The 13209-nt window shown below is 41.9% G+C and overlaps 1 protein-coding gene across 3 annotated transcripts in view; it reads left to right on the forward strand.

Annotated features, from left to right (window-relative positions):
- Positions 1-13209, forward strand: part of arhgap6 (Rho GTPase activating protein 6) — a 276724-nt gene that overhangs the window by 203365 nt on the left and 60150 nt on the right. For all 3 annotated transcript variants that reach the window (XM_062977254.1, XM_062977255.1, XM_062977256.1), the window contains exon 2: positions 7401-7560. In XM_062977254.1, coding sequence (XP_062833324.1) covers positions 7401-7560 — 160 coding nt within the window. The remainder of the gene's footprint in view (positions 1-7400; positions 7561-13209) is intronic.

A 13209-nucleotide genomic window follows, 5' to 3' on the forward strand; every position in this document is an offset into this window, starting at 1 on the left:
GGAAGATGTGTTCCATGAAGGTGGGAAGATCTACAAATGACATTTTCCCTTGTTCTTTTTTCAAGAACAAGGGAAGCAGAGTATGCAATGTTTTTTGCAAATCAAATTCCACTATATTATGCCCTCTTTGTCAAGAGTCTGAAGTTTTAATTTGCTTTGGTCTGGATTTTAAATATATTTTAGTTTTTAAATAAAACAGACAGCTGAAAGTAAACATTTCTTGGTCATTTGTGGTAGATCAGGAGATTCCAGCATTCATAACACAGCATTTTCCAAAAATGTTTTGACAGATACAGTCTTCACTGGCATTATCCCAATAATGTTACAGTGACCTGCAAGAGACTCTGAGAACTAGTGCAAGGTTAGCCCATGTGTGTACAGGTGGGGAAGACTGAACATTTGCACAACTTTTTTCCTTTGCGGTCCTATATAGAAATGTATGCTTATCCATTAATTTTTTAGTCATGATATATAAAAATAATACCTGGAAATGATACAATTTAAATATGATATAACTTGACATGACTCTATAGTTGACTTCTGCTGGACACTAGCCATAGGATCACACTGGAGGACCAAGCGATTCCTAGATAGATGTTCTCTCTAGAAATCTTAAGGTCTTCCAGGATGAATGGAGGGTGTTGACAATAGAGTCACACTGCGGAGCCTAGAGATTCCTAGAGAGAACACTTTTAACTAAATCTGTGAATAATCAAATCTATAAAAGTCAAAACCACAAATATAAAGTGATGCATGTAGTTAATCTTTCCCCAGCACTTAGCAATGCAGGTGCTCGGTAATGAGAAGTGTCTTCTAGCAGCACCTGGGGGAGCTTTCCTTAACTGAATGTATAATTGACATAAGGTTTTTTCCTCTCATCCCTTTCTAAACTTTGTCATAGCCTTTCACAAGTAGAGCCCAATATTCTGATCCTGTAAGTGCTGCAGCACTAGTTTTGTGGACAGGTACTACTGTAGTATAACTGTTTCACATCTGTGTCCCAGATAGTCATTAAAGTTTCAATGTTGTCATAAGACCAAAATATACATGTGTATTGCTTTGTAGAATTAGATTAATGATAACTTTTACGGCTTCACATTACTCTACGAAGTACATATATGTTGAAATCACCAGTATAAGCATGTAGTAGTTCTGCCTCTCATTCAAAAAATACTTTGTGACTAGAGTGCCTGCAAGCTTTCTGGCTCACTTGTGTGCTGTAATGATATTCTGTATTTTAGATCACAAATATTCTAGTCAATTCTGAGGTAGACATTAAGGCAGTCCCGATAAAACTTTTATTCTAATATTAATTTGTATATTGAGGCTTCAAGGTAGAATAACTTTTTCAAAATTCACACTTTCTGTTTTGGAATTAAATGTTTGCCTATTAAAATATATTGTGCAATTTTATTTTCTATAAAAATGTAATAAATACTGTATCACAATCTAAATCATAACATATTTTTGAAGTAATTTTGTAGCAATGATTGCAATTTATTGCCTATACTTTTGCTTTGTGCTTAATATATCATTTCAAGGAGTCAGATGGTTTTGTGTAAGTCTTGTGCTGCATCTGATTTGACAGTCATTGCTAGTAGATCCTAACCTCTGCTACCTGTGGACATTTGATTTCTGACTCAGTAAAACAATATTAAAGCAGGCATGCACTTCTAAACTATTGTTTGCTTGTTTGTTTTTGAGAATTTACATCATTCTTTGATGTAATTTTGAACTCATTTGCTTGGTTTAAGTGCAATCCCAAACCAGTATTTACTGTTGCATCAGTTAATAATAATAATAATAATAACTTTATACCCCGCCCCATCTCCCCGAAGGGACTCAGGGCGGCTTACATGGGGCCTTGCCCGATAAAACAATCAAATATCAAAACACAACAATAAAACAGTTATCCAATAAAAACATCAATTACAGTAAAAACAATCGTTAAAATCAACATAAAACATACAATATTAACACTGGAGACTAATTCATAGAACCCAGGCAACGTGCAACATGTGCCGAAATGGGCCGAAATGGGGAAGGTAATTTCACAGTTAAAATGGACAAAGTGCAATATAGCATTGGCAACACCTCAAGAATGGGGCTATTATAAAATGGGCAGATCGATCAGTCCAACACCAGATTAAATATCAAAGGCCTTTTGAAAGAGCCAGGTTTTTAAGCTCCTATGGAAGGAGAGGAGGGTGGGGGCCTGCCTGATCTCTCTAGGAAGCGAGTTCCAAAGCCGGGGGGCCACGACGGAGAAGGCCCTCTCTCTCATCCCCACCAACCGTGACTGCGAGGGTGGTGGGAGCGAGAGGAGGGCCTCCCCCGATGAGCGAAGAGAACGTGCGGGTTCGTAGGGGGAGATGCGGTCTCTAAGGTAGGTGGGTCCCAAACCATTTAGGGCTTTGTAGGTGATAACCTGCACCTTGAATTGGGCCCGGAAAGTAAACGGCAGCCAGTGGAGCTCCTTAAACAGAGGCGTTGAATGTGCCCTGTAATTCGCTCCAGTTAGAAGCCTGGCTGCCGATCGCTGTACTAGTTGTAATTTCCGGGCCGTCTTCAAAGGCAGCCCCACGTAGAGCGCATTGCAATAGTCCAGTCTAGAGGTAACTAAGGCATGGACCACCATGGTCAGATCAGACTTCTCGAGGTATGGTCGCAGCTGGCGCACAAGTTTTAGTTGTGCAAAGGCCCTCCCGGCCACGGCCGACACCTGAGCCTCAAGTGTCAGCCCCGAATCCAGGAGGACCCCCAAGCTGCGGACCTGCGCCTTCAGGGGGAGTGCGACCCCGTCAAGCACAGGTTGCCACCCAATACCCCGATCGGCCGCACGACTGACCTGGAGGACCTCTGTCTTGTCAGGATTTAGTCTCAGTTTGTTCACCCTCATCCAGGCCAACACAGCGGCCAGACACTGGTCCAGAATCCGAGGGGCTTCCTTGGATTTAGGTGGAAAAGAGTAGTAGAGTTGGGTGTCATCCGCGTAGAGATGGCACCGTACTCCAAAACTCCGGATGACCTCTCCCAGCGGTTTCATGTAGATGTTAAAAAGCATGGGGGACAAAATAGAACCTTGCGGGACCCCACAGGTCAATGGCCAGGGGTCCGAGCAGGTGTCCCCCAGCTTCACCAACTGGGAACGACCCTCCAGAAAGTTCTGGAGCCACTGGAGTGCAGTACCCCCAAGGCCCATCCCAGAGAGCCGCCCCAGAAGGATACCATGGTCGATGGTATCGAAAGCCGCTGAGATGTCCAAGAGAACCAGCAGGGTCACACTCCCCCTATCCAGCTCCCTGCGGAGGTCATCCACCAAGGCGACCAAAGCCGTCTCGGTACTGAACCCAGGCCTGAAGCCAGACTGCGATTGGTCCAGAAAATCCGTATCTTCCAAGAATCCCTGGAGCTGAGAGGCAACCACCCGCTCCAAGACCTTGCCCAAGAATGGTAGGTTAGAGATTGGCCTGTAGTTACACGGATTGGTCGGATCCAATGAGGCCTTCTTCAGAATAGGCCTTACCACTGCTTGTTTTAGGCTAGATGGAAATTTGCCCTGCCCCAAAGAGGCATTAATTATTGCCACAAACCAATCAACTAACCCACCACTGGCCTGTTTTAAAAGCCAAAATGGGCAGGGATCTAGGGCACAGGTAGTCGCCCTCACCGCTCCAAGAATCTTGTCCACATCATCAGGTTGCACAAACTGAAACGAATCCCACAAGATCGAACAGACAGATGCCTCGGTTACCTCACCTGGCAATGCATCAAGACTGGCGTCCAAGTCGGAACGAATCTGAGTGACTTTGTCTGCAAAATGGTGAGCAAACTCGCTACACCGAGTTGCCGAGGAGTCAGGTGCCCCCCCACCCTGAGAAGGGTGGAGGAGCTCCCCAACAACTCGGAACAACTCAGAAGATCTATTTGTTGCAGACGCGATGCGGGCAGTCGTGAAAACCTTCCTGGCTGCCCGCAACGCCACGGAATAAGCCCTAATAGCGGCTTTAGACCGTGCTCGGTCAGAAACGTCGCGAGTTCTCCGCCAGCGCCACTCTAGTCTCCTTCTCCCACGTTTCATCTCCGCCAGCTCCCTGGTGAACCAGGGAGCCGAGGCAACTCCACGCAGCGAGAGGGGACGTTCGGGAGCGATCATGTCAATAGCCCTGGACAACTCGGTATTATAACGAGCGACCAAGGCATCGACAGGATCGTCAGCCTCCATAGCAGACAGAACTCCAAGAGACGTCAGGAGTCCCTCAGGATCCATAAGTCTCCTGTGGCGGACCATCTTAATGGGTCCACCACCCCTGCGGAGGTTTGAGGACACGGTGAGTCTTAAACTGATCAGATAATGGTCAGACCATGACAATGGAAGAATAGTTTGCTCTTCCACTCTGACCAAACCGTCACCCACAACAAAGACCAGGTCAAGTGTATGACCAGCTTGATGGGTGGGACCCGATATTACTTGGGACAGCCCCATGGTCGTCATGGCGGCCATGAATTCCTGAGCCGCACCTGTCAAGGTGGCCTCAGCATGGATATTGAAGTCACCCAATACCAAAAGGCGCTGGGAGCCCAACACCACGCTAGAGATCACCTCAGCTAGCTCAGGTAGGGAGACTGCTGTGTCGCGGGGTGGACGGCAGAATCCCCAAACTGTCCCGGGTACCCACCTTCAAGTGGAGACACTCAAACCCAGCAGATTGCGGAACGGCGCATCTGACCAGGGCGATGGACTGCCGAAAGACCACCGCAACCCCACCTCCCCGCCCTCCAGGCCTGGCCTGCTGATGCACCCCGAAACCCGGAGGACAAAGCTGGGTAAGGTTTACCCCACCCAGTTAATCCAACCAGGTCTTGGTGATGCAAGCCAGATCCGCCTGCTCATCCAGGATTAAGTCCTGGATAATTGCAGATTTCCCACTGACGGATCTGGCATTAAGCAGCAGTACCTTCAACCCGGAGGGGCTGCCATGGAGGCTACCACACCTAACCTTCTCCAGGGTCGCAAGACACCTGTTGCGCTTCTCCCTGGGAAACTGTTGGCCGCACCCCCTCCTCCCCCACACGACCTCGATGGAACCCTCAATGGAACCCTCCCCCCGGACCCCACCCCCCAGAGATCCTGGCTCTACTGAGGGCCTATTATTAAGAGGGCCTAGTCAGCTCCCTGAATTCAAAGGGCTGCAAGGATCTCCATCTTGAGTAGTGTCTAGAGAAGGGGACAGATAGAGCCTATCAAAGGAGGGAGATCTCTCGAAGCAGCTTGACAAGGTGTTAAAAAGCTGGGCTTGTGGGCAGGGTATGGAGAGGGGTTGAGCAGATTTAACTGAAAGCGAATTTACAGGGGAAGAGGACCTGCACAAAGGGTTAAACATCTTGTTTGACTTAGCCGGGGCTCGGGTATGTGAGGGCAGGTTGGGCATAAGAGGGCGAGTCGAGGGGTCTACAATTACCCTTCTGATGGTGATACCCCAAGAGTTCAGCCAGGATCTGAGAGCCCATAGTTCTTCTATTAACCGCTTGTCCTCAAAGGTGGTAATGAGGCGAGTCGAGTGATCATAGGATTGAAAGTCCTTGTAAAGCCAAGAGATGGTCTTAATCTTAATTTCTTTCAGGCTCCTAGAAAGAATTTGGGCCAAGGACCTCCGAATCCCTCTTTTTGACATCCATCTGCCTCTATTCAGTTGAAAGTCTTTGATATCAAATGCCAGTTGTTCCACTTGAAACGGATGGTCATAATGGCATCCTGCAGACCAGAGGGGAAAGTCCATCCCCAACGCAGTGTTCATTATCTGCTTTGGTGCTCCCGTTTCAAAATCCATACTCTTATCTTTTCCCTGTCCATGTTGTTCACCAGACAGATCTCCTCGTCCCTCAGCTTCCCCATTGTCTAGTATTTCATCCTTGCTACCCTTATGTTGTCCAATCTCTCCCTCTCCGATCATATCTGAGGGCCAACTGATCTCCGTTGAGTTATGTCCAATGATATTAATTCCCTCCCCAGGGGTATTATGCTGAGGAAAGTTATTTGCCATCAACGAGAATCCTTTAAGAAGAAGATCTACTTTCTCGTTCAAGGTTACTAGCTGAGAGAGGACTAGGCTAAAAGACCTTCCCATCAGCTGGCACAATTCAGACATTTCATGGTTTCCATAAATGTCAGTCATTTCTAGGGAATTGCGTGATAACCTAGTCCTAGTAAACCTATAAAATATCAATAACACTAACCAACAAGTATTAATGGCCCAGAATCAATTAAAAACAGTATAATTACTAAAAACAACATAAATTTAACAGGGGAGGAAGAGAACAGAAAAGGGGAGAAAAATAACAACGCCAACGTCAGTTCCTCTGCCTTCTTCTTCCTCCAGATGGCCTCTTCTGCAGCAGAACAGCAGGCTTCTCAGTCCTACCAGGGCCTTGTGGACTCAGGCTTTATATCTTTCCATCTCACCCAACAAGGCTATGGATTTCAGTTAAAGTTTGTTATTTTGTCCCAAATGAAGAAAAAACTTTGGTGAATTTTAGTTGTGGTTTGCCCAAACAGAAAAACACACTAATGGTTTACACAAAGCACAGTTTTGCTCATTTGAGAAGGGCTGTACTATAAAGAATTCATAAATACGAAGTTTATTCTTATTCATGTAGAAAACATGGAAGCAGAAGCAGATCTTTGATCTTTGTAGCCCAGTACTGTCACATTTGATTGGTAGTGGCTCTCAAAAGTTTCATGAAGGAATTTCTTTGTCTATTCTGGAGATGCCTTGAATCTGGAATCTACTGCAAATTAGGTGCTTACTTTGTTTATGAGGATCATTGATTCTCTACCCTTCTCTCATTTCTCATTCTCTGAAATGTGGTTCATTTGTGTGCATAATGAACCACAGATTCCTTGGTTTTTCAAAAGTGATTGGAGTGAGTACAGATGGCCAACTGTATATTGCTAAGAAATTTGTTGTGGCATATAAAGTAAATAATCTTGTAAATAATCTTCCTTGGCCCATATAGTTAAACAAGTAATTGAAATACATGGACATTGTACAAATACATATTCTTCAGTTCACTTATAATAATTTGCAGTGCCAATGTGAGAAGAGATGCAGTTACTTGCACATCCAGTGTGGAATTAGAAATGGAATAAGAGTGAGATTTATATGAAGCATCTTTCTGAAATCTTTGTATGGGTAACTGCTTCACCCAGTGGAAAATGAAGGCATTACCCATCTCTGATTGTGGAATCAAAAATAAAAATTAAGTCTGGCTACGTTAAAACAAATAAATACCAAATTTGAAAGAGTTATAATTTTAATTGTGAAGTGATTGTATGGTGTTTTCACTGAATGTCTGAAGTTTATTTGCTGCTTCATATTTTCCTGTTTTGTTTTCTGCAGGGTGACTTCACTTGGAATAGTATGTCGGGGCGCAGTGTTCGACTCAAATCTGTGCCTGTCCAAAGTCTTTCAGAATTGGAGCGTGCCCGCCTACAGGAAGTGGCTTTTTATCAGTTGCAGCAGGACTGTGACCTAGGATGTCAGATAACTATTCCCAAAGGTAAGGATGCACTCTAAGTCTTCTGAGAAAAGTGACAAATTTCTTGAAATGTTAAAATGCAAATCACAGAGGGTTAATTTTTTAGTAATTTCTATCTACTTAAAGTCACTTATCTGTCACCATTTTTATTTTATTTGACATCAGTGTTCTGGCCTTGACGGTCCTGTTTCTTCAAATCTTAGATACATATTGTGCAATTGTGACTCAAAAAGTTGTTCAAAAAAACCTAGTTACTTTCTGCATGTTCATGGATTAAGGAAGAGGTAGTTATGTAAGTACTTTAGGTCAGTCTTGGGCAGCCCTTAGAAGAGTTGAGGTAACAGATGCACAAAAGACTCCCTTATAGCCCTAAATTCACCAACAAAAATTGTTTAAAAAATTAGTAGCAATCTCCCATCTTTGGAACTGAAAAATGCCTATAGCAAACATGAATTCAGACTGTGTATAGGAGAAGGGTTGCTATCAGCTCAAAAATTATTGGAAATATTAGGGATGTTAGGAAAATGAATCATATATAGCCCATGTGTGGCTGAGAGGTGCTTCATGCATGAATACCTTGAGATATTTCTGGGGCCTGTTACTTCCACTTACCATTATACAGTTTTGCCCTTACATGCTTCCCTTCCCCTTTCCACCTAGGATTCAAGATTCCAGAATTCCATAAATAAAACTTTACCAGATCATATGGCTGTTATTTCACTGGTTTTCTTGTGATCTTTTAGGAAGAATCATGCTAACCACCGTATGCCTGACTTGGCAGGGCTCTCCTTACATAAAATCTATGCAGCTGATTGCTTCACACATACCTTGCATCTGAGTTATGTGAACTTCAGTACTGTTCGAGCTTAAGGCTATTTTACTTGTGTAAAAAGGTGAAGCTAGAACAATTGAGGTGCAAGGAAAAACAGTAAAAGTAAGCTTTATTTGGGGAAACACAGCATCTACTAACATTGTTTTAAGGCTCTTCTAGAGGTCATGAAATAGCCACATTATGAGTCAGAGCCATTTATAGTGTTGTAAAGATTTAAGGGATTTTGTGATCCTCTTCTCCTTTCAAGATGCCATGCCTAAAATATGTTTGGCCTCTGATAGTATCACCTAAGAAGGAGAAGAGATTCTACACTGAATGAACTCCCCTTAAATAAACAGACATCATTGTGATACCGCCCACATAGGAAGATCAATTGTAAACCCAGTACCATATAACCCTATTCTTTTTTCCATTCGTATAAATTTATGTTAGAACTATATATTCCCGGGGAACATTTGGATCTGATGAAGGCAAGTTGTAATATTTTTGTACTGACAGTATTTAGTGTACTGATGGGGAACATGTGCTCCACTCAATGTTGAACTACAAGTCCTATTATTCATTACAATTTGTGCTATCTCTGGGACTGTAGTTCAGCAACATCTGGAGAGATACCCATAATTTAGCAGATCAGTCACTTAATTTCTTTTAAAAGGGATTTTAAAGTGATACAATGTGAATTAAAGTAGCAGTCATGTGAATAGTAACAAAAATGACTGCCTATGTGAATTCACACTTGATACATATAAAATGGCTAGCTTCAAAATGTTAAATAAATGGCTAGTTCATTGTAGTTTCAGTGGTGATAAATATTTATCAAAAATGTCCATCTTTTTTCTCCTCCTGTTCTCCCTTTTTACATTGTTGCAGCTTTTTAGAAAACTGCTTTAAAGGGCATCATTTAAAGAATAAATAGTAAAGAGCTAGTGCAACAATTTAAAATATATGAAACAGTTTATATATTAAAATATATTTAATTTAATATATAATTTAAAAAATATAAAATTTAAAATATATAAAACAACAGACTAGTTTAAGATTGGGAAAGGAGTACAGCAGGGCTGTATACTCTCACCCTACCTATTCAACTTGTATGCAGAACACATCATGTGATGTGCGGGGCTTGATTAATCCAAAGCTGGAGTTAAAATTGCTGGAAGAAACATTAACACCCTTAGATACGCAGATGATACCACTTTGATGGCTGAAAGTGAGGAGGAGATGAGTAGCTTTATAACCAAGGTGAAAGAAGAAAGTACAAAAGCTGGGTTGCAGTTAAAAATCAAGAAAACCAAGATTATGGTAACTAGTATGATTGATAACTAGCAAATAGAGGGAGAAAATATGGAGGCAGTGACAGACTTTATATTTCTAGGTCCGAAGATTACTGCAGATGCAGACTGCAGCCAGGAAATCAAAAGGCGTTTACTTCTTGAGAGGACAGCAATGACCAATCTCAATAAAATAGTGAAGAGTAGGGATATCAATGAAGGTCCACATAGTTAAAGCAGTGGTATTCCCCGTAGTAACCTATAGATGCGAATGCTGGACCATAAGGAATGCTGAGCGACGGAAGATAGACGCTTTTGAACTGTGGTGTTGGAGGAAAATTCTGAGAGTGCCTTGGACCACAAGAAGATCCAACTAGGAAATAATGCCCGACTGCTCACTGGAGGGAAGGATATTAGAGGCCAAGATGAAGTGCTTTGGCCACATAATGAGAAAGCAGGAAAGCTTGGAGAAGATAATGGTGGAAAATGATGCTGTGGAAAATAGAAGGAAAAAAGAAGATGGGTTGACCGAGGGATGGATGTTATCCTTGAAGTGACTGACTTGACCTTGAAGAAGCTGGGAGTGGCGACGACCGTCAGGGAGCTCTGGTTGATGTGTCTGGAACTCCTCTGTTTTCAGAGTGTTGCTTCTTATTTACTGTTCTGATTTTTGAGTTTTTTAATACTGGTAGCCAGATTTTGTTCATTTTCATGGTTTCCTCCTTTCTGTTGAAGTTGTCCACATTCTTGTAGATTTCAATGGCTTCTCTGTGTAATCCGACATGATAGCTGTTCAGACTACACAGAGAAGCCGCACTCTGAAAACAGAGGAGTTTCAGACATGAATCAACCAGAGGCAGTTAACAACTCTGAACAAAGGATGCCCCCAGGCAGGAAGAAGCCAGGAGATAAAGCTATTTGATGCTAATTAAGGTGATTAACTACAACTTTCTCACTGGCCTCCAACTGACAAGAGTTCTTCTCTCACCCTGGACTTTCCAAAGATATATATATATATATATATATATATATATATATATATATATATATATATATACACCTTCCTTGCTTAGTTTCTCCATACCTCACAACCTCTGAGGATGCCTGCCATAGATGTGGGTGAAACATCAGGAGAGAATACTTCTGGAATATGGCCATACAGCCCAGAAAACATACAACAACCCAGCTTTAGAAATGTTTTTTTTCAGTGCTCAAAAAAGGTACTCTCCCATAAAACAACTTGTTTCATATCATGCATTTGAGAGACAAAAATGAAGCAGACTTTTATGGAAATAACATATTTGGTTTACTCACAACTTTCATGTGTTCAGCATACAACAGGTACAAAATGTGTTAGTCCAGTTTCAAATATCTTTCTAGTTGTTCTCTGTGCCAGATGGCCAGGGCATTTCTCTTGTAACAAAACAGCTATCAACAGGTCACATAGTCAAAAGGAGAGAGAAATACCCTGAGGTTTGCAGCCCCTTTTATAACTTTTCAGTGACTTTATAAACAGCCTCAACCAAGCACAAAAGTCTGATGATAAAGTGACTTAGTGTAATGGATTGCTTTCATTTACTACTGTTCATAACTTCTGTGCTAGCTGAGGGTATGCAAAGATCCTGACAGGAAGTGATATGTGTTATTCTCCTTTGTTTGTTCCTCCTTCCAAGTAAGATGCTCAAGATGTGAGTTGTTTTCTTTAATATTTTACTTGTAGGCTGATAATCAAAATTAGATTAATTGATTGATCAGTACTGAACCCCTAGTAAATGAAAAGAATAATTTTGGGGGAGATAGTGATTTAACTGAGCAGAAAGGAATTTAACATTCCGAACCTTTACTATACTATTTTTGGTTCTGTGCCCAGTATGTTTCTATTCAGCTATGAATAAAAGTGGGAATGTGCTTTCTGCTTGTATTTATTTTGGCAAGGAGAAGCTTTTTAGAGTTTTGTTTACATTGCTCTTTGCCATATTTAATTGCTTATTTGTCTTCTACATAGAGGTTGACTACTTTTAAATTATTTTTGTGCTTTTAAAATAGTTGCTCGTCTTTTGTATTTAATCACTAACTATGCTGTTAAAGTATCCAAACTGTTCCTACAGATGTAGAAAGCATCATTCTAAATGTCAGTAGATAATTCTACCAGTTTTAGCATCACCTTAGCAAATGGTGCCCCAGATTTAAAAACTGAAAATTAAATTAGATGCAAAGGCTGCATTCCTGATTAATGGACCCAGTTAGGGAAGGCACAGCCCAGAGTCTGCAGTATCCGAGCATGACCGTTGAGATAGGGTAACCTGGAGGTTTTCCATTTATAGGGTCACCTTAAGTTGAGATCAACTTGATGGCAGTAAAAAAGTATATTTAGAGCTTGGGAAAAGTTAATAATTGTAGATCACTATTCCCAGAACCCTAGTCAAATAGTTGCCATCCTAGATTCACAATCAATGATTTGTTGTTCAAAAAGTAACTTAACTCTGATTATATTCATACATGGCAGTCCCCATAGATTACATGTATCAAACACAAGACGTGTGGATTGAATCTAGCCTGCCATGTCATTTTATGTGGCCCCCAACGCTTTCAATGCCAGGACAATACAGTTACATTTATACAGTCTTACAATTACAACCGGTCCGTCAAAGACAATCACAAGGCTGATGTGACTCTTGGTGAAAATAAGTTTGACACTCCATAAAGGGCTTGGAATGCAATATTAGTCAGGAGGCTGAAAAAGCATTGTTTCTCTCAGAATAGAACAGTGGTTCTCAGCCTGTGGGTCCCCAGATGTTTTGGCCTGCAACTCCCAGAAATCCTAACAGCTGGTCAACTGGCTGAGATATCTGGGAGGTGTAGGCCAAAACACCTGGGGACCCACAGGTTGAGAACCACTGTAAGAGAATATAATAGCTGTAGACAAACCTTAGCAACTATACCTAATACTACCAAGTGACCCAAGCATAGAGTATCACTGTTCAAATCATGGTATATACCGTTTTCCTAGGTTCATTTAATCCAATATAGATAAAGTAATATTTGAAATGACTTTCAGGAGTTCTGAAGCTGTTTTATTTCGTATGACTATGTTGTGCATGCTCCTGCCAACCTAGCAGTTCGAAAACATGCCAATGTGAGTAAATCAATAGGTACCGCTCCGGCGGGAAGGTAACGGCGCTCCATGCAGTCATGCCAGCCACATGACCTTGGAGATGCCTATGGACAACGCCAGCTCTTCGGCTTAGAAATAGAGATGAGCACCAACCCCCAGAGTCAGTCACGACTGGACTTAACGTCAGGAGAAACCTTTACCTTTACCTATGTTGTGCATGGAGCTTCACAGGTCACAGTTGTGTTAAAGCAGACCTATAGGTGGCATAGTTCAAATTTCTATAGTTATGAGAAAAGAATGGTTTTAAGAGACATTGGTAGATCCCATAGGCCATAATTGCTTTTATAAGTACAGTCTGTTCTATCTTCTTTTTAGATTAGATATCATTTGGCAGTGTATTGTTAAAATCTATCCATAATCAAATGGAGAAAGCTTATAAATTACTTTTTCTC

The sequence above is a fragment of the Anolis carolinensis genome, chromosome 3 (genome assembly GCF_035594765.1).
Source record: "Anolis carolinensis isolate JA03-04 chromosome 3, rAnoCar3.1.pri, whole genome shotgun sequence".
NCBI lineage: Eukaryota > Metazoa > Chordata > Lepidosauria > Squamata > Dactyloidae > Anolis > Anolis carolinensis.